Source organism: Stegodyphus dumicola, chromosome 6, assembly GCF_044657685.1.
Source record: "Stegodyphus dumicola isolate Sdum_Otavi_A_Nest chromosome 6, ASM4465768v1".
In the NCBI taxonomy this organism is placed as follows: Eukaryota; Metazoa; Arthropoda; class Arachnida; order Araneae; family Eresidae; genus Stegodyphus; species Stegodyphus dumicola.
In genome coordinates this window covers 105,870,009-105,891,242 of record NC_140773.1, presented here as the reverse complement: position 1 = coordinate 105,891,242, position 21,234 = coordinate 105,870,009, and the positions used below count along the sequence as shown (strand labels likewise).

The following is a 21,234-nucleotide window of genomic DNA, read 5'->3' as shown; positions in this document are numbered from 1 at the left end:
TATTATTATGATGTAATAGTTTTATATGAAAGAAAATTCATTTAAATAATAAGAAAACTTTTCTTTCTGAAATATGTTATGTATCTTTGATGTCAAATAATGAAATATTTATTTGTATGATATTTTAGATTCAAACGTGGACAGTAGATGAAGGTGAAGAAAGACTTCGAGAGCAAGTTGTGAAGGCAAATGTTACTCAGTCTTTAGTAACTATATTCCGCCCACATTCTCGCAACTTAGTTCGAGTTCTAGCCTTTAATGATATGTATAATGGCCCACCATCTGATGTAATTGAATTCATGACGCCAGAAGGAAGTAAGATATTTTTCTTGTATTTTGGTAACATTGAGTAGTTTCTCATTTAAAACTATTTGTCTGGGGAAGATATGATTTTACGGCAGTATCTTATGACATTTTTAATTTTTGCATATTTGTTTATAAATATATATTGCATTTAAAACGCAATAGATTTTCATTTATGTAAGACAAGCAAATGTGTTTATGAGGTCAACGTTTAAGATTTCTTTTGTATTTTCCAACAAGTAAAAATTTTTACCACTTAAAACGTTTCCTAGTTGGTATGTGTAAATCGTAATAGTATTAGGTAATAATTCCTTTTTAAGTATTAATAGGTAAATAATTCTTAATAGAGGATATTAATTCTCTTAGGTTATTTATGCCTATGGTAGTACAATTTTTGAGACAGATTATTAAAAATACTAACAATGGAATAAAAATCTTGAATTTATCTTTCCCTATTAATCACTCTGCTATTGATTTACAAATTGAGCTAATAGAATAAATATTACTTTGTTTTTGGTTGCTATGGGTTACCAGGCTGGCAGCATTAAGTTGTAATAGGCAAGTTGCCACAATCCCTTTTAAGTAATTTTTGATCTATTTCTTTATAACTGAGAAATTAATTTTTGAAGTCATATGAGAATCAATTTTTAAATGGTAAGGAAATATATTAATTTCCTACTTGTTATAAAAATATTTTATCAATATATTTAATTTTAAAAAAATTGAAGTATTTTTTAAGCAAAACACTTTTTATTCGAAAATCTTTAGTGGAAGACTTCGTTTCAATGGCAGTTAGCCCAAAGTTCTTACATAAATCATAACTATGAGAATGTTTGTGAAATTTTTATGTATTTTTTCTTCTCTCTCTCTTCTTAACTTAACTGTAGTTAGAGATTGTAAAGCTGGTAAGATTTTTTTTAATGAGCATTAATATTTTATTTCTGGTCTTGAAGAAAGAGTCATTTGAGTTTTCATTTTAAGTATAATTATGGATTAACAAAAATTAAATTTCTTTCTGTCAGATTCTATTTTTCTTTTCCTTTTACATCTGGAATGATAATATTTAATTGTTAGAGAGAAAAGAAAAAAAAATTGTTATGCGGAAAATGTATTTAACCCTTTCCAGACAAGCATCTCACATCTGCATTTCCTACGAACATCTCTCACAGCCAGGTTTACCACCCATGAATCTCTGAAGAATGAACTGAATGTGATGCATGTGTGCATTTAAAGCTGAAGCAGTGCTTAAATACCACAAGATGGCATCCTGTTTTCAGTACTTTTGAACTGAACATAGTTTTAAGATAATAACCTTTAGTTTGATCACATTCTGCCTAACTCAGTCAGCTGTTGCGGGGGACCAAGGAAAGCATAATTTAAATAAATAGAGTTCACTTCTTCAACTTGCCACCTGATATAAACATTCACCCTGCTTTGTGTTGGGTCACCATTTACAGCCAACCTATTCTATGTATTTCCCGTTGTGTTATGGAAAGCCTTAACTTCAATTTATTATAATGAGCAAGTATTATTTATTAAGGAAAGGGTGTATTTTCAGGGTAATTGAGCCAATTGTTAATATGGATGATAATGATGCTTCATTTTCTAAAGAGTTAGTGATATTTCTAGTGATTCTGATATGGACATTTTGTCAGAAACTGACTTCACTGAGTGTCTTCTTTCCACTTTCTGTGAAAGATTTTGTTATTTCTTCATGTAAATAGTCTTTTTTGTACTTATTAAAGTTTATTAATGTATTTTGTCAATTAAAACTTCAGAATAATTTGAATAGCACTTTAAAAAATAATTTCTCAAAGTAAACATATTTTTATTTATTTATTTATTTATTTGTTTCCATGGAAAGTAAACGAAAAGGATTATTAAATGCTAATTTTAATGTATATGATAGCTTAAATAATAATCTAAAATGGTACCAAAAATTATGGCATTAGGACTTAACAGGCGACGAGGGTTTTGCATAACCCTGAAGTTATGCAAAACCCTCGTCCTGTGGTACGATTCCTTTCAACTCCCATCCATTCCAAGGGAACATCTTAAAGAAAGGCACACTATCTTCAAAGGGTTAATCCTGTAATTCCCTAGGTGTTTTAATATAAATTTTATATGACAATTCAGGTTAAATAAAAACAGAAAATACTTCCTACCTGAATTGTTGTGGAATCTTCTCAGTTTCTCTAAAACTGTATTGATACATTAATCTTTTATTTAACTAGAGACATAAGTTCATTCATTACTGTATACACTCACGTAATGTCAGCACTTTTTTTACTAAAGTTGCATCACTAAAATGCATGTGCGAACATTACATGGGTCATTCAAATGTCACGTTTTTTCTTGTGAGTAATTTTGGGTGTAAATTTCATTTCAAGCAATTAATTTAAGTTCTAAGTGGAAGAAAGTGGTATAAGTAATAAAAGTATCAAATTTAAAACTGTCTAATAGATACCTAAAGTTTACTAACTCACTTTATCCCCTCCACATATGTAATATAATATAAATTACCCCGTTTACGTTATCAACACTTGGTGCATATTAGTTCACATAGGAGCACAATATAGAAGCACAAATTAACCAACACTTGAAATTTTAATATTTACTTTTTCACAAATTAAATAAATGTTGGTTCTTTTAATAGCTTGCACACATTATTATTTTTAAAAATATGTTCTGGCATACTTACGGTGACCATATTTTTTCGGAGAAAATAAAGGACACTTGTAACGTGACATGAGGGGGGGTTATGGTAATTTAAATTCGTGCTCAATAATTTTGTGTTAGGGGTGGGGGTTTGTGCGTTCGTGTGACGTCACAAATGTTAATTTGGGGTCTTCCAAGGTGTGACAAATTGCGACATGGGGATTGGGGATGGGCAGGGTCAAAATTATCCCAAATATTGCGATCATTTATGGACGCCTCCTGATAAAAAAAAATTAAAAAAACTTAGTAATTCAAAAGGTTTATTAAAACAATAGAAGCAGACATTAATATGTTCAACGAGTTTTAAATAATGTAATATGTAAATATAGGATATTAAATAATTTATTGCTCATACTTTCCAGTTGTGTGGATTTTTCGCAAAAGTGCCGGTTCACCCTTCAAAAAGTAGTGAAATTCAAGGCAATTCATTTCAAAGTTAAATTTTACAGCTATGCTGGCTTGTAATTGTACTAACACTTAATTGGGTTTTGTCACTGGTCCACATATTATTTACTAATGAAAATATTCTTTCGACGGGAGCATTAGTTCCAGGTAGACATAAAGCAAACTCAATGAGTTTACAAGTATTGTTGAAGGCAATATGATTCGCTTTAAAGTGATTAAATATCTCCACCCACCTTAGGTGGCAGGATTTGCTGTTTTGCCTCCATTCGTCAATTTTTTCATTGGTAATGTAATTTTTTACGAGGGTAATTTCGTCAAATAATTCACCGTCGGATATTTCGACCGAACATTGTTCTGATATGAAAATGTAACTTGCCTCCACCTTCGACCACACAGGGACTTCTCGCAAAGTGATCCATTAAAAAACATCTGCTTCATTGAAACACATGTCCCAATTGCTTAGATATTCAATGCATGTTTGATAAAACGTGCAAGCTTCAGAGATAAACTGTGTAGATTGCAAATCTTGCACTTTTGATAACATTTTCTTTATCACTATTGGAACAAACTTCTCATTTTTTCTTGAATTTAGCTTAGTTTTTAATTCCTTAACAAGTAACGATGTTTCACACATTGAAATATCTTGACCTTCAGCCTTCAAAATATATTGATGAAACATTGACGCTTGATTATGAACAAAAAATAACCATTCCTCTGATAATTCCCCATTGAAAAAAGTTTTAAGTATTGTTGGGCATTTATCCCGATTTAAAAAGTAAGTCTTTAAGGGTTCAAATAGTTGTAAAACTCTATCCAGTGCTGGCAGAAGAGTTAACCATCTTGTTTTACTGTAGCCAAGTAGCTTTTTGTATTGGACCTCTGCCTCATCACAAAATTGTTTCAATATTTCTACTCGTATTGTGTAAATATAGAAATGAGTAAATTTTTACCAATACCACTTCAATATCTATCGGAAGGCAATCGAACGCAGTGCTGATGCAATTATTGAATATGTGGGCTGCACAATTAACCCCAATCAATTTATTTTTGCTCGATTGTTGCATTTTGTATAAAACATTGTTTTTTCCTCTTCTTTGAGAACCACCAAAATTAACATTTGTATTATCCACGCGCAAGGATACCAATTTCTTGGTGGCCCCAAATTTCTCCAGTGATTCATTGATACAATTTGTCAAAATATCGGAATTTTCACCGGGAAGCTGTTTTATATTCAAAACTTTTACTCTAACTCCAAAATTGGGTAAAAAATATCTGACGAGAATTGTACATAATTTGGTGTTGCCATGATTCGAACAATCAGAATAAATGGTGATATAATTTGTTTCGCTTAGGTAACTTTTGATCGCTTCAAATGAATATGGGGCGAAGACATTGCAAATAATTGATTCCGTTTTTGTCCTTGTGCAAAAATATTTTTCTTCGAAACACTTCTTAATTAGTTTGGAGGAGCAGTCACTAGATCTAAATGAATAATTGTGTTGAACTGAATGATAACACCATGATGCTTCTTTTAGGGCTAACGCGTTTTGGGTGTCATTATCTCTTTTATTAACAAAAAATTCATTTAAAGATTTGCTCTTCGAAGCCTGCCTATCCGCATCTTTGTGTTTTGAAGTTTGAAGATGCTGATTAATTGCTGATCTGCCGCTATTTGCAATGTTGAAAGTGGCTAAACATTTACTGCATCTGACATCGCTATCCGATTTTCCTTTTTTTATGAAAGGAAATTTTTCCTGCAATGCTTGGTTGAAAGTGCACTTTCTTTTAGGCGCCATGAATGGTAAAAGTCAAGATTTCTATAAAATTTAGTTAGATAATACCGAAATATCAAAACTGAAAATACAAAGCAAACTTACCTAGGAGCTAGGACCAGGGTAAGTCATAAATTGATTACCGTTGAGTAAACTAAAAGCTGTAAAATACAATATTTTGGTAACATTGAACGAAGGACGTGCCGCGCGCACAAACCGTAGAAGGAGAATGAACACAAAGATTAAAGAAACTAAGCAGTCCCTTATGTGGTGGTGGTACTAACGCGAGAAGCAAGCATTGCTCCGGCCCGACTGCATATTTGTCAGCATACGGCTCGGCTGGCATTTAGAAAAATACGTTGCGGGTGCTCCGATCTAGAGTTGCAGAAAACCAATTTGAGAAATTTGATTTTGCGACGATTTCTCAAAATAAAGGACAATATGCTTATTTCAGGAAATAAATAAAGTTAGAGGACAGAGCCTTCAAATAAAGGACTGTCCTCTGAAATTAAGGACGTCTGGTCACCGTAGGCATACTGTAACAAAGTCCATTGCAAATTCCATTCAACATTTGCCACAACCAGCCTTTACTTGCCTTGAATTGCGATGAAGACATGTCTTCTTTTCGTGCTGCAGCAAGCGCTCTTATTTGGCACATTTACCATGTTGCTGCATACCCTTGAGCACGGTTATCGTGAACATATGCAACTACTTTTTTTTTCTAAGTTTGGAAACTTACATTTCGAACCACGAAACACACATCTTGTTATGTTCTTTGCCGCTAGTTAATCATGCCGTTTGCTCCCAATTGCGCACACTCTTTTCATCCACCTTATATACTCTTGCTACTGCTCCTTTTCCATTTTCCTGTGCAAATTCTACAAATTTTAGTTTAGCTGTTGTATAGCTTGTGTATTTTCCCATTTCAAGCACGCTACTTGCTAACTACCATGAATTCCAAATGATACTATGAATGAAAAGAGAAAACTTGAAATATGTGAATGCTCCAAGGAGGAAGGAGGGGAAAGTAATTTCATTACAAAACAGTATTTCCTGGAAGCCAGTGTAGTGAAAACCTGTATGGACTGCCTTCATTTATTGTCGTGTCTGCCGAGTGGATTGCTGGGCTGATGTTATGACTGAATAACAGCTGCACCAGAATGCAAGAAAAGTCTCTGCTTTCCATCCTGGTGCCAACCAAAGACAAAACAAATGCATAATATTTCTTTAAAGATGATATTGACTAAAGAGGAAAAGACTGTGTTAAAAAAAAGTATATTTTTTAAAGTAAGAAATTCTTTAGTTTTGGGGGTGCTGACATTGAGCACCTTACTTTTTTTTACATAAATTTTATGTTTAAAGTTGGAGTGTGGACATTACATGAGCATATCCAGTATATTTTCATTTTATAATGATACACATCTCACTTCCTAGGATATCAAACCAATAAAAAGCAATAACAATAATATTGAGCTTCACAGCATCATCTAGTATGCAATTTTCGACTAATTTACCACTTATTAAAAAAGTGTTTAGTTAATGCTTTGTTTAACTGTCAGTGTGTATTTGACACATCTTCAATGAAATAGAGAAACTGTGAAGTTGTTACGAGTTACTTTTGTCAAAATAAATATGTAACAGAGCATAGTATCATATAAACTTTTCTATATTAAAAGAAAAAAAAAATGTATATATATATAATTTATTTCCTAAACAGTATTGATTAATTGATTATATTATCTCCTAAGTTTATATATATATATATATATATATATATATAAGGGAAAATTATACTTTTGAGTAAAGATAAGAACTTTTCTAATAGTCCCTTACAGTCCCCCCCCCCCAGTGGAAGTTATATTTAAGAATTCATATTATTTTTTAATTTTTCTTTCATTATATTCTGTTGTTCGTTATTCAGTTGGTCATTTAGGAATTTTTATAAATTAATTTTTATAAATTAAAAATTATAAATTTTAATTTAATTTACTAATTATATTATTAAATAAATAAAATATATAAAATATTATTATTATTTTTAACTAAAAATGTAAAACCTTCTATGCAAATTTTAAATGTTTAGTTTTCATAACTTCTTTTTTCATAATTTTACATACATTAGATATCACAAACTCCACTTCAGGACTTCTAAGTGCCTTTAATTTTGAGTTTATTTTGAGTGAATTTTGTAGATTACAGGTCATATTTTTGTGAGTGGGATTTATATTTTTCTCTTTGTAATTTTTATATTAAATTTAGATTTTTGTGCATAAATACCTGACAAAACTATACTTTAGGAATTATTTAATCAAAATTTACCAAATGAAAATTTTCTTTTTAAAATTTATTTATGTACAAATAAAATATCAACTCAAGGGGGACAAATATTAGTTTTTTTAGGGGGGTGAAAGAATTCTTTTACAAAAATGCATCAAAACAATTTATGTAAAATAAAAATTGAATACCCACCTGCAAAATTACTGTTGAAATAACCATTATGTTGTTAAATGGAGGAAAAACTGTATAAATAAATGAATAGACTGTTTGAAAAAATCTTGGCAACACAATTTTCCCTAAATTGAATGCCTACACTACATCTGCAGTTGGGTTCCATGCACGTAAATAATGTGATGAGCAGCTTACAAGTGCGAGAATTGAAATGTTCGTTTTATTAGAAGAAAACTTCTCCTTTTTATTCCACTGTTACTGTGTTTTTAATTTTTAATGCCCAAATACTGTGTATAAGCTATATTTAAGAATTTCTGTTTGCTGGCAATGTAAACAAACTCATCACAAAATAAAGTTTATTTGAAACTCTGCATCTGAAAAGCTGTGGATAAATAAATTATTTATTCATGTTAACTGCAAAAATCAAAATTAATATTAAAGCAATGAAAAATAATTTGTCTTTTATGATGTATGATTATTAGAAAAAGAGAGTTATATAATTCTAATGATGAATAAGATTAATTTCTTTAATCAATATAACTTATGAGTATAGTGTACTTTTGTTGAGACATTTATTTGTGTATTAGAAAAAAAATTACAGGACTGAATTTTCTTAAAACTGAAATTTTGTTTGTTTGCATCCGAAAATCAATGCAAGTTACATGGGTTTGTGGATTAAACAGTCAAGAACTATCAGAATTCTACTATTATTATTGTAGTTTCTCTTGGGGTTATTCTATGCTTTTATATCATGTAAAAGGTTATACAAGTGTTCTTATTGTCATTTTGATTATGGCTAAAAATATATGTATAATTTGAAGACCTATGAAAAATAATATTAATTAACAATTTTTCTGCATTTTTAAAAATAATTTGCAAAGAGAAAAATTAAGATGATTTCAAGTTACATATGGCAAATTGGCTGTTGAATCTGTCACTTATTTATTATAAAACAAGACTTTTAAAGTGGTAAATGTTTTTGTTATTCTTTGTTATGTAACTTTAATTAAGTTTTTAGTTTTATTTTATTAAATCTAATAGTTCATTATACAGTACAAAGTCCGTAATCCGGACTCGTCGGGAATTCCGCAATTCCAGATTAGGGGATTTTCCGGATTAGAGATCATCAGTTTAAATCTGGTAAGATGGCATGCAAAAATTATACAATTAAAAATATGAAACCATAATTTATGAAATAAAGAACGATTATGATCTAAAGGTTATCAATATTTTTTAAAAAAAAAGCTTAATATTTATTTGTTTACCTTATTAAACATTTCTTTCAATGTAAGTTGTTTAAGTTGTTTCGTTTTTTGTGCTAATACTTTCTCTTTAATTCTATAAACAGACATAATTTCTTGTTCAGTTACAAAGTTCCACTGTTCAAGTCCTGTAATTGCTGTGTCGAGAAACCGACTAACTTGTCAATCGAAATTTTTTCGTTTTCAATAACCTCTCTGTCACTTTCTAACGGAAGTGCGCATGGGTAAACGCTTTACACGCATGTGTAGCGGATGTGCGCATTAAACCCGCATGCATAAGTTTGTGGCTTTGAGGTCCGGATTATAGATCATTCCGGATTACAGACTTTGTACTGTATAAGAGAATCCTTTAGAAATTCAAGGAAATAAAATTTTAGGATTCTGTGTCATAAAATTTTCATTATAATTCTTAGGTTAACTTTATAATGTGTTACTGATTTTTATATATAGTGTAAGCCCTATTTTCCATCTCTTCAGGCTGATATTTTATTTTGAAAATTTTACTTTTATTTTCTATTATTGTTTATACTAAAATCTACTGCCTAATAATAGGTAATGAAATAAATTTTATTTAGAATCTAAGGTAACTTCTTATATTATAAGTCATTTAATATTTTATATCATTTCTACATTCTGATTTCAGTGCATTCTGCCACAGTATTTGGTTCATGCATATAAATGAGTTGCTGTTAAAAAAGAAAATGCACGAGTAACACAAATGACTTCATTATTTATTTTTAGCACCTGGACCTGTTTCATATTTTAGTGCAATTCCTCTTGGCTCTAGTGCCCTTTACCTAATATGGAAACGACCTACTGAACCAAATGGGGTATTGACTGGATACAATATCTATTACAGTGAAGGTATGCTCCTTTATATCAGTGTGCTTATTACTTCTTTGCAGCGTATATTGTAAAAGAACTAATATTATTTTAGCCATGTCGTAATCTGTTATATTTGTTACAAAAAAAAAAAATTTGGTATGCAAATGATACCATTTTAGCCATGTCATCATCTCAGCTTATTATGCCTGGTTTAGTCAAATAATTCTGTCATCTTCCTACATTCCCAGTTCTTCAGTGCTAAGGATGAATGATCATGTACTGTCTACAAATTTTAAAAGCTTTCACAAATTCATAAACTGATACAAATACTTTTATAATTTTAATAAAAAGCTCTTATGTATTATATTTATTGCAAAGAAAATTTTTTGTGCTTTTTCTATGATTTAAAAAGGAAATTAAAGTGTTTTTATTCTTTATGATAATTTGTAGTATGGTATTTATTTTCTCTTTGTAGTGAGTGGAACACAAGTGGGCAACAGAACAGCAAGAAAACCTCAGATTACAGATCCTAGAGAAACCAGGGCAAAATTAGCTGGACTGAAACCAAAGACTACCTATCGTATAGAAATTTATGCTACTACTAAAAATGGAGAAGGTGAAAAATTATTCATTGAAACTCAGACTGGAGACCAAGCTGAGAGACGTTAGTATACATTATTAAATTTATCTTTTTGAGAACATTTCTAAAAAGCTAAATTCTGTAAAGACTTTTTTATGTGTTGCGCATTTTAAATAGTTAAAATCATAGTTGATTATTGGAGAGATTGCAAATATATGAATATTATGTTGTTGCCTTAATGCCTTCATTAATTATTATTCAGTGTGCTATTTTAACTCAGATCATAGTTGATATTTGTAGTTTTATGCATTTTTTCTCTTTTTAATTGATGCATCATATTTTCTCTTATTTATGTACTTCTCTTTTTTATAAATATTATATTCTCTATGTTATATATGGTGACTCGTCAAATATAAATAAATCAGTGTTTATTTATAAGATTAAACTAGATTACTTATACATAAGAGAGATATTGATGCTACATAGTTGGCGGCAAGTGACAAGAGTGACGCAGCACAATTACCATGCACTTGCCAAGCTACAGTAAAGTTAGAGGCACTGCCATCTCTCGGCTAGCACAGTAACAAATATCTAACATGCCTTTTTTATATATAGAACAAGACTAGTGCATGTTACTAAATTAGTACAATAATAATTTTACTTACTTAGCAGTTAACTTAAGAAAACATTTTGGCATTAGAATTATTACTTAACAGTTGACTTTAGAGAACTTAGCAAAATTACATACCTTGAATGCAATACCAGAGAATGACTCACTTAAATCTTTAAAATTATGATTTAGTAATTAAACTGATATTTTAGAGTTCTGAACAGTTCATTAAATTCCATTATTAGTCTATAAAGTATAATTTTATAGCATCAGTAAGTTCTTCCTAATTGTCTCTATATCGAAGAGGTTTTATTCTATTTCTGCTTGATTGTCTTAACACTGGTTCAGTTGACACATTTCCTGGAATTTAAGAATGTTTAGTAGAATTATTTTCCTGTTCCTTAGGTGGATTCTACTTATAATCATCTATATGAACAGGTTGATCCAGTGTTGATTGATTAAGTCCAAAAAAGTCTTCTGCTGTTCTATTCCGCTCTTTAGTTTTACACATAGACTTGTCTTTACGAATGTGATGTCGGTTTCTCCTATACACAGTTCCATCATTCGCTTTTATGACACAAGATCGTGGTTGAGGACCTGTCTTCATGTTCATACCCTGTTTCCAAGGCTCTTTAATTTTCCCTTTGAACCACACTTTTATCATTTTCATGAAATTTTGGAAGCTAGGTTGCATGTTTATTGGGATATTTCTTTTGTAGCATCTGCCTTTTTTCTAAGATTTTGCTTGCACCTTTTATTTGAAATTTTGGTTGCAGTGCTTTAGGATGTGATGGCAGAAAAGATCTGTGTCTTCTTCCCATTAATAATTCAGCCGGGGATGGCAAATCTTTTGCAGGTTGAATTCTATAATCTAGCGGAACAATATACAAGTATTTTTCTTCTTCTGCAGCTTTGCTCAGAGACTTCTTGAGAGTTAGGACAGATCTTTCAATTTGTCCATTAGCTCTAGGAAAATGTGGTGATGTGATGTTATGCAGAACACCTCATTCTTCAAAAAACTTTTGTAGTGCTTCCGAGTTGTATGGTGGTCCACCGTCAGTGATAAGCTTCTCTGGTATTCCATGTGTTGCAGATATGGACTTCATAACTGTCATTTCAGCTTGAGCTTGAGCTTTTAAGTAGTTTCAGCTCTACATATTTTGAAAAGTAATCTATCATTAACAGATATTGTTGTCCTTTCAGGTAAAAGAAATCACAGGCAACTTTTTGCCAGGGTCTCTCCGGTAGATCATAGTCTAAAAGAATTTCTTTCTGATTAGCCTGTTGATATTTCTGACATATTGCACATTTGGAAACATATTCTTCTACATCTTTGTTGATGTTAGTCCACTAAAAGTATTCTCTAGCTTTACTAGAAACTGTACCTTTGGGAGACACATTCAGTTTTTTCATAATTTCTTTCCTAAGAGATGCTGGCACAACTAGTTGTTGTCCTCGACAAATTATTCCATCCTTTGTCATATAAAGCTCTTCTTTGCAATACCAGTAAGGTTGTGATGCGGGCCTTGTTTTGCTTCTTTCTGGCCATCCATTTTTTATGTGAAATAACACATCTTGCAATTCAGGGTCCTTTTCTGTCATTTTTACGATTTCCTGCCATTTTGTTGGAGAAGCTTGTGTTGATAGACTTACATTAACAGTAGGTTCTTGGCTAAAGGTGTCAACAGTTGACTGGGCTCAGCTATTAGCAATTCTTTTCCTAGGACATATTCCAATTTCAAATCATACCTGTTCAGTTTGAGGAACAATGTGCTGAAGACGAAGTGAGATGGTATCATAAGGTTTCTTACTAAGGCCTAGTAATGGTTTGTAATCAGTTTGCATTGTTACATGTCTTCCATACGTATAGTAGTTGAAATGTTCTAACCCATATACAACTGCTAAGAGTTCTTTTTCAATTTGCGCATACCTTTGCTGCGTTTCTGTCAATGATGCTGAAAACTTTCACAATTTTTTTTTAATTATAAAAAACTTTATTTCTTTTTAAGTTCACTTTTTCCAATAATGATTTTTTTAACAAAAATTAATAACTAATTTCTTAACCAAGTTAATTCTTTATTAATACAGCTATCAGTGTTCTATTGATTTGAATTTCTTAATTTCTTCTTATTCGTTGATATTTTGGAACCTAGAATTTAAATAAAATGCTACAGTTATAGAAAGGAAAGAATTTAAGAAAAATGTAAATCTGAGCACAAGATTCATCTGATCCTTAGTGTTTTTTTTGGGGGGGGAGGGGCGGAGCAATATTGTTGAATTCTTTACAGATATATTCAAGATATTAATAAATTAGCATGTACTAATGATGTGGATATTAGTAGGAACATTCATTTATTTAAGCAAACAAACATCGAAAAGTATTTAAAGAAAATGGAATAGATTGAAATAAGTTAAAAAAATCATAAAAATTTAAGACTAAAAAGACGTAAATATTTTGTAGTGTCTTCAATGTTTTAAATCTTTTAATGTGTAATTGCAAGTTACTTCAAACTGCAAAATTTCGTAAAATTTTAATATTAATGGTGCTTTTTCAATAAATGTATTTAAAAAATAAAAGAGATTTTTTAGAAATGATAATGTGCTTTAAAAAGATATGATTGTTCAAGTATAAGCTATAAATTTTTGGAGGAATTATTTCTCTAATTTAATGTTAATTTTTTGATAACTTTTAAGAATTTAGTTGTATTCTCAAATTCATTTTATGAATATGTTAAATATGACATAGCTGTCAACTCTTCTGTTTTTACCAGGAAAACTGGATTTTCATTGTATCTCCTGGTAAATTATCAAATTCCCCAAATTTTAATTTTCACCCTTATTGAGGAAAATATTTCCCCTCAGTTTATGAATCTTAAATTGTGCAAGTTCCATTTCCTCTCCTCTTGTCATTTTCAACACAAATTTTATCTGATTTATCTTCTGAAGACATTAGTATAACTTTTCATGAAGATTTAATCAATGTTTAATTAGTTAATATTTGTAATTAATTTTGTTTTGCATCGATAAGTGCATTTTGTTTAGAATAAGTACATTTTTGTGCATTTCATTTTACATCAATAAATGGTTTTGTATGTATAAAAATAGCTGTCCTTAAAATAGTATGTGCATTAATTTTTATTTTCAGTGTATTAAGTACTTAAAGTATTAAGTACTCAAATAAAAGCTTTCCTTTCATATTCAGGATTTTCTCATTGTAAAAGTGTAATGTAGTTACAAATTGAAATTAGCTAAATAACATAGAATACCTAATTAAGTATTACTACATTTTACATCAGAATCACAGTGAATTTAAGTTAATGTGGAGTTCTTTTGAAATGGTGTCACCATGCAGTGCAAGAAACCCCTGGAAACTATGAGTTTTTGCACAAGTATCACCCAGTTTTTCAAATTTCAAGGTGGCAACTGTGATATTATATTGTTTGTACATATCTCTATTTTATTAACAGAGTGCTATAACAAGACTGAATCCAGTTACACAGATAATTACTTTAGTTCTCCTATGCTGATAAGTTCTTAATATTTATGTACAGAAATTTCCACAAAACCTGAAACAAAATGAGTTGTTTCATTCGCATTGAGTGAATGAAATATCTGTTAAAAATCTAGATTTTCATATTGTGTGTAAGTGCTGTACATTCAATATAAATCAATGAAACCTTCAATTTTATATCTGTTTACAGCACCAGATGAGCCATATTTTGTATGGTCACATTTGCCAGATGTAGATGGAAAAGCTGGAGTTCGTGTTACATGGGTACCTGCTGGAGAAGGCCATCCAGGAAGCCATTTCTATGTACGATATAGGAAGAAAGGTTAGTTATATGCATTATTACTTCCTTGTATGAAGTAAGGAAGTATTGTTATCACGAAAAATTCCGTGTGTCATATTTCAATGAAAATATCTATTTTGACCGCTATTGAATGCAATTTAAAGATGTTTTTGCATGACATCTGTACATAAGGACAGAATAAAGGACTCTTTTTACATCCTTGTACGAAGTAAAAAGGAAGTATTGTAATCAGGAAAAGTTTCAAGTATCATATTTTAATGCAAATATCCATTTTCCCTTTTATGTTGAAATCAGCCACACCAAAAGTATATACCCCACTCTGTTACTCAGCTCCGTGAGCTCAATTTTTTTTATTCATCGCATTTTTTTTTTTTTTTTGCTTTAAAAAAATTATTGAATTATGTTGTTCTTATTTTCTGGTTAAGGTTTTATTCCTTTAGTTACTCTGAATGCAATAATTGCAGAATTATCAACAATTTAAAAGTTGTTTAAGTGCGGCTAAACCTAATTTTTCTTACCATGGCAGCCATATTTGTTTGCATTTGAAACTTAGTAGAATAGTGAAAGTCTTCTGCACCTTCAGTGTCTTTTTGCTGAGTGGGACCAAAAGGAAACTTAGTTTTGTGCACTGTAAAATCTGCTTTCTTGCCTGCTGGACGAACTGCTTGTTTTTGCACAGGAACTCTAATTTTAATTGTAAATTTTTTGTTTAATTGTTTTAACTGTATTTGGTGTTTTGTATTTTTGTGTCTTTCAACTTTTAATGAGGATATTTTGAGATTGTATGTATTTTTGCCTTGCTGCGAAGTTAGAACTGAATTAATTGAGGGAGAAATATATCTCTAATAAAATTTGAGGAAAGAAGTGTTTCATATTAGCAGCAAATATTGTCGCCAGTCTGTCTCAGAGAGTAGAATATTTACGAGTAGCGCATGGGCATTAGGTAAGAGGCGCTGAATGTGTGAAACAATTTCTTTTTTATTTGTTTAATTTTTATACATTGTTTTAAATTTATTATAGTATTTGAATAGAACATCTAGCAATTATTAGATCTTTAGATGATATAATTTTTGTGCATTCTGAGTTATAAAATGAATGAGACTTAATGCTGTTAAGTGAACCTAGCACCAGAGTGTCGCTATGGTAAATAAATATAATGAATTTTAAAGAGGGTGCAATAGATTGTGGTTGATGTGCTACCTACGAAGTAGATTTAATTCAGTTCAATAAGTTAAATGAAATACAGGAAAAAATGCATGTAATTTAATATTCCATACAAGGAAGTCATGTTGTACACACCAGATTTGTTTATAATTTTAAAGTACTTATTTGCATGTTAATTTGCAGTATTCTATAGCTTAGTGAAAAATGTAGGGAGTGATTTCCAATCACTTGTTGCAACATGAAAAGGGCCATTGTACATTTTTTCTTAAAGCAGTTTCATAAAAATATTTAAAAGATCTAATTAGCAATTACATTGAATTTTTTATTTGTTGTTATAAAATTAACAGAGCGATGGCTAATTGAATTTTTGGACTTTATTAACAAAAGAAGTAAAGAGAACTTACATACATCTTATTGTTTACATGAAAACTTTTAAAATAACGAAAATAGTAGTGATGCCAGATGCATAAAACATAATAAAACAATAAAATAATTATGCCATTGAAACTGCACATAATATCAATTAAGTGCTCGATTCTCAACAGTTGCTAATTAGCCAGGCAACATTCCAAATTTGTATGAATGATTTTTGTTTTATAACTATGCTGTACCTGAAATATAAAGCCGAAAATCTTTCACTGTATTAGTTGAATCACCCAAAATATTAGTCCAGAATTAGCAAATTTCAAGCATTTTTAATGGAATGTAAGAAATTTGGAGACTGGCTCAACTGTGCTACAGCAAAATAAATGTCTTTGATATTCTTATCATTTTAACATGAATTCTAGAAACTTTATCTAGAGTATATATATCAAGTGCTAATTTATAAATCAAAAATTGTAAATTTAAAAAAAAAACTTTCTGACAAGTCTTAAAGTTTTAATTATTTTTAGTCCTATTAATTATTAATAATATTTATTACATATAATAAATATTATTTTTCATATAAGGTTCTGTAAAGTGTTTGCTGGTAGAATAGGTTCACTCTACTTCCACCTGGAAGAATTTTAAATTTTTTTATTGTGTAAAGTTGTTATAATATTTAGGCTGTCTTCAAAAATAATAAAAATAAAAAATAAATGGCTTCATATTTTTTGCTTGTCTGTTGATTGCTGTATGAAATTAGTCATATCAGATATGTTTTAAAATTTAAACTGATATATTGTTATAAATTTTATTTTTGAACTAAACATTAAAATAATTAGTATTCTAGTTTAATGTATAATTTCGAGAACCTATTAAAACACTGCAGATTATCTTAGGTGAACTATTTTATTGTAATTATTATAATAAATTTCACTTTTCATACTTGTTTTGAAGTTATTTGTTTGTCAGGTGTTAGCAATTCTCCCCCCCCCCTCCTTTCTTCTTCTTCTCGCTCTTTTTTTTTTTTAATTAAAAATAGGACTCCATTTTTGTGCATAACATTAAGAATAGTATTAATATAGCTTTTGTTGCATTGGTCCCTGGTATTAATTAGAATGTATTAATCAAAATGAAACATCGTAAAATCATCAGAATATATTTTGATTCACAAATCATGTATGTTGCAGTAAAGTGTGAAATCTGAGATTTTCAATTTATATGTACCATTCGTGAAAAAAAAAGAAGCATAGAAATTTATATGTAAATGTATGTAATTCTTATTTCGTTCTTTCAAATGAAAATTTAATAATTTATTAATCAATTAATACAAAAATATATTTCTTATTTTGTGTCCATTTACTTTCTGTCTGTATTCATGAAAAAGTGATAGGATTCCAACCTGTCTCCTGTACCGAATTTTTTCACCTATCGTTTAAATTTATTACAATAGCTCTTTTTCTGGGATAGTTCTTATTTTTTTTAATAGCTCCATTAAATGCCTTGTCACAATCTTGTCAGCATTTTTTAACATTAACTAAAGATGATATAATTTATGATAACAAATAGATTAATGCTTTCTTAGATAATGATTATAGATTCAATATCAGATTCTGGTAATGTTGATATTATCAAATATTTGGGAAGGGCTTAGCAGTCCAATTTATTCTATTGCATATGATACAGTAAAAGCTCGACTATCTGGCACTCAACTAACTGAAAGCTGAAGCAAACAGAATTCTTTAGAATTTCAGAAAATTTTTCGAATGAAAATCAAACAAATAAGAGACTTGCAAAGCCATTGTAAAGCAAGTGTTATATGGCTGTCACTTGGAATCCCAGATAAAGTCTAAAATGGGAATACAGATGCAGTGTTGCTATCTTATAGAAGATGTTAAATTGCCCTTCACTCTGTTAAATCCTTATATTGGTCTGAGAGTTTGTCCTTTGACCTGGATAATCAAAGAGAAGAAAAAAATCTTATAATGTGGTTCAAAGAATCTAAAAGTTTTTCAAAGGGATTTATGATTTTTGCTGATTTTTGATATAATGACAAATAAAAATTAGAGAGAGTGTAGAAAACTACCGACAGTGCTATTATCAATCAGTAGAACTGCGTCAAGACAGAGCAAGCAGCCAAATGTCAAAACCCACTGTTAATTTCCCTGGATAAAGGAAAAGAACTTTGTATCAAGGCCGTGTCCTTCACTCGTATCCCTACTAAATCTTCTGATGTATCACCCACGCATGTTAGAGCTTTTGAACTTTGGAAAGATTTTCAAGAGGAATGGGATAAAATACCTCTTTCGATGCTAAAAAAGATTTTATTTGTCTTGGAAATTACGATTTAAAAAAAAAAAAAAAAAGTGAAAAATAAGGGTGTCAAATAGAACATTTAAAACATCAAAATTTTAGATAAAATATTTCTGTCAGTATGATGAAAATCATCTAAAAAGTGTGCGAACAGCCTCTATAGAAAGGGATGGCAGAAAACTTTATTTTCAGTTTGAGTCTGTTCAGGTTCCTTTGTTGAAAAAGTTCTTAAAGTTGTAGAATAAGGCTTAACAAAAATATTTAAAAGCCAAGTATAAATTGAGGTGAAGAATATTTTTTTAAGCTAGGAACATCTGAAATAAATGAATGGATTGATAGCATTAAAAATTTGTAACAAAAAAAAAATCACCAGAAATATTAACATAGGATTATTTAATTAAAAATGAAGAAGAAAAGTTTTTTGAAGAAAACTTTCTACATACTGAGCAAAAAGTTTCAGAGTTATCAACTTTTCTTCAGAGTTTCAACAACAACTTCAGAGTTATATGCTTTTCATTAGAGAAAAATGTTAAGTGCTGAACTTTCATTGAAATGGATAGGCATATAGATTTATTCAGTCTAATGTCAGCTACATCAAAGCAATATTAATGCATCAAAGTTTTAAACATTCTATTTATTGTAAAACATCTAAAATAAAAGTATTTCTGAGTTCTATTAAATGCAAATTTTGAGCAAATTTCTTTCATTTATTTTAAAAATTTTCATAATCAGATAAAATGCTTTCACAACATTCACATGTTTAAAGCATATGGAAATATATCAACATTTTATGTGTGAAAAACATTTTTTTCTTCAAGGTTTTGCATAATTTTGCATGTAGATTTTTGGTATTCGATATGATAATAATATGCTAAACGTTTTTATAACTTTAGATTTCTTACCTTCATTTGGATTTTCTGCCATGAAGTGCCATGAATCTGCCATGAATTTTTGTATGTTCAATTATCCTGAATTTTCAAGTATCTGGCTTTCAGCATTTTCCAAGCTTTCTGGATAGTTGAGTTTTTACTGTACTTTGTTATATCATATATCATCAAAGTAACTGCAGCTTTTCATTATCAATAGTGTGCTAATTCCTCTATTTAACTGAATATGTTAAGAAACGTATAAAATTTCTTTAAGAAACGTATAAAGTTTCTAAGATAAATTTCTAGTGTATCTCTTCATAGAAGTTATCTTCATTTCCTTGGGGGAAAGGAAATGAAGATAACTTCTATGAAGAAATTTTAACGGTGAAAACATATTTTTAACTATTCCGTTATTGTTTTTGTTATTTTTATTGTATGTATGTTAAAGAAGAAAAATTGTTTCAGGAGCAACTTCATGGGAAAGTACTCAGCCTGAAGAAAATCAAGATTCAATTATTGTAACTGGTTTAGAATTAGGTTCTCTCTATGAAATGAAAGTTGTTGCAGTGGATGGGCGGTTTCAAACATCCAGCAAAGTTGAAGAATTTGAAACTGGTGGAATGGGTATGACACTAATGTTTTATCTGCTAAAATTATATTTATTTATTTATTTATCTATTTCTATATGTTTCTAAACTTCTACAGTTTTTAAAAATTTCGTATTAAAAGAACATTTACAACTGTTTGTTTAGAACTGTAATCCTGATAGAAATTGAGTCTATTTTGCTTTCTGTTTTCTTGCAGATGCTTTCAAGATTTCATTAAAAGCATATTTATACTAATCCATGTTTTTTTGGGGGGGGATAAATATTAAATTTCTTATTATAAAGGCAGCAAAACATGCCCTAATCATCCCTCATGCATAACAATAGATAATAGGTGCAATTCGGCTTTTGTCATATAATGATTTGTGTGTCAGACCCAAATATACTAGATTTTGAAATTTCTGAAAAATATTGTTCTAGTGTAATAAAACTATACTTACTATAGATTTTCTGAACACAGGGATATTTTCCTTGTCTTCATTCTGACAAAGAATTTCCATATTGCTGATCTCTCATTGTATCCATGTGCCCTGACTATATCCATGAAACTTTTTAAAGCCTCATGGTTAACTTTTATGGCAGACTCATTTTCTAAATCTAATGAACGCTTTACAATATTAATTTTGGGGTCTCATTTGATTTATTGTAAAATAAATCTGCGATCCTTGGTACTAGCTTGGAATGTGGTCTAGACTCCAGTGCATTTTCAACAGGTCAATACAATTTTAATCATTTTATAACAACAAAGATAGTTTTTCGCATCAAGGGTTTTTTGGATTGTAACAGAACTTGTCATTAATTTTTAGCGCCTTGGCATGCTTATTTCATATGTAGAACTGTTAGTAATGATGCTAATTTTGCTAAATAAGTAATGATTTCCAAATGCAATTGTTAATTCTAGTGCCTTAACTTACGTACAACAAAAATTATAACCAAAAACATGGTCCACCAAAACATTGTTCAAAATATTATGTGAGTTATTGATTAACACTTTTTGAAAAAAATTTTATTACGAGGAATATTTTCATGATATTTATTTTATAACAAGGAAGGCTTATTAGAAAAGATCTGAAGTTTATTTTTCAGTATTTAGTACAAGATCTATGTATTAAATATTTCAAATAATTTCAAAAATACAAGATAAATGTGAGCCACTGTCATGTAGAATTAAGGTAGTAGTTTATT

The 21,234-nt window shown here is 29.8% G+C and overlaps 1 protein-coding gene across 11 annotated transcripts in view; it reads left to right on the top strand.

Moving 5' to 3' along the window:
- Positions 1 to 21,234, top strand: part of LOC118200162 (neuroglian-like) — a 449,595-nt gene that overhangs the window by 418,552 nt on the left and 9,809 nt on the right. For all 11 annotated transcript variants that reach the window (XM_085818771.1, XM_085818767.1, XM_085818773.1 and 8 more), the window contains 5 exons: positions 129 to 315; positions 9,650 to 9,772; positions 10,209 to 10,397; positions 14,625 to 14,756; positions 19,910 to 20,068. In XM_085818771.1, coding sequence (XP_085674897.1) covers positions 129 to 315; positions 9,650 to 9,772; positions 10,209 to 10,397; positions 14,625 to 14,756; positions 19,910 to 20,068 — 790 coding nt within the window. The remainder of the gene's footprint in view (positions 1 to 128; positions 316 to 9,649; positions 9,773 to 10,208; positions 10,398 to 14,624; positions 14,757 to 19,909; positions 20,069 to 21,234) is intronic.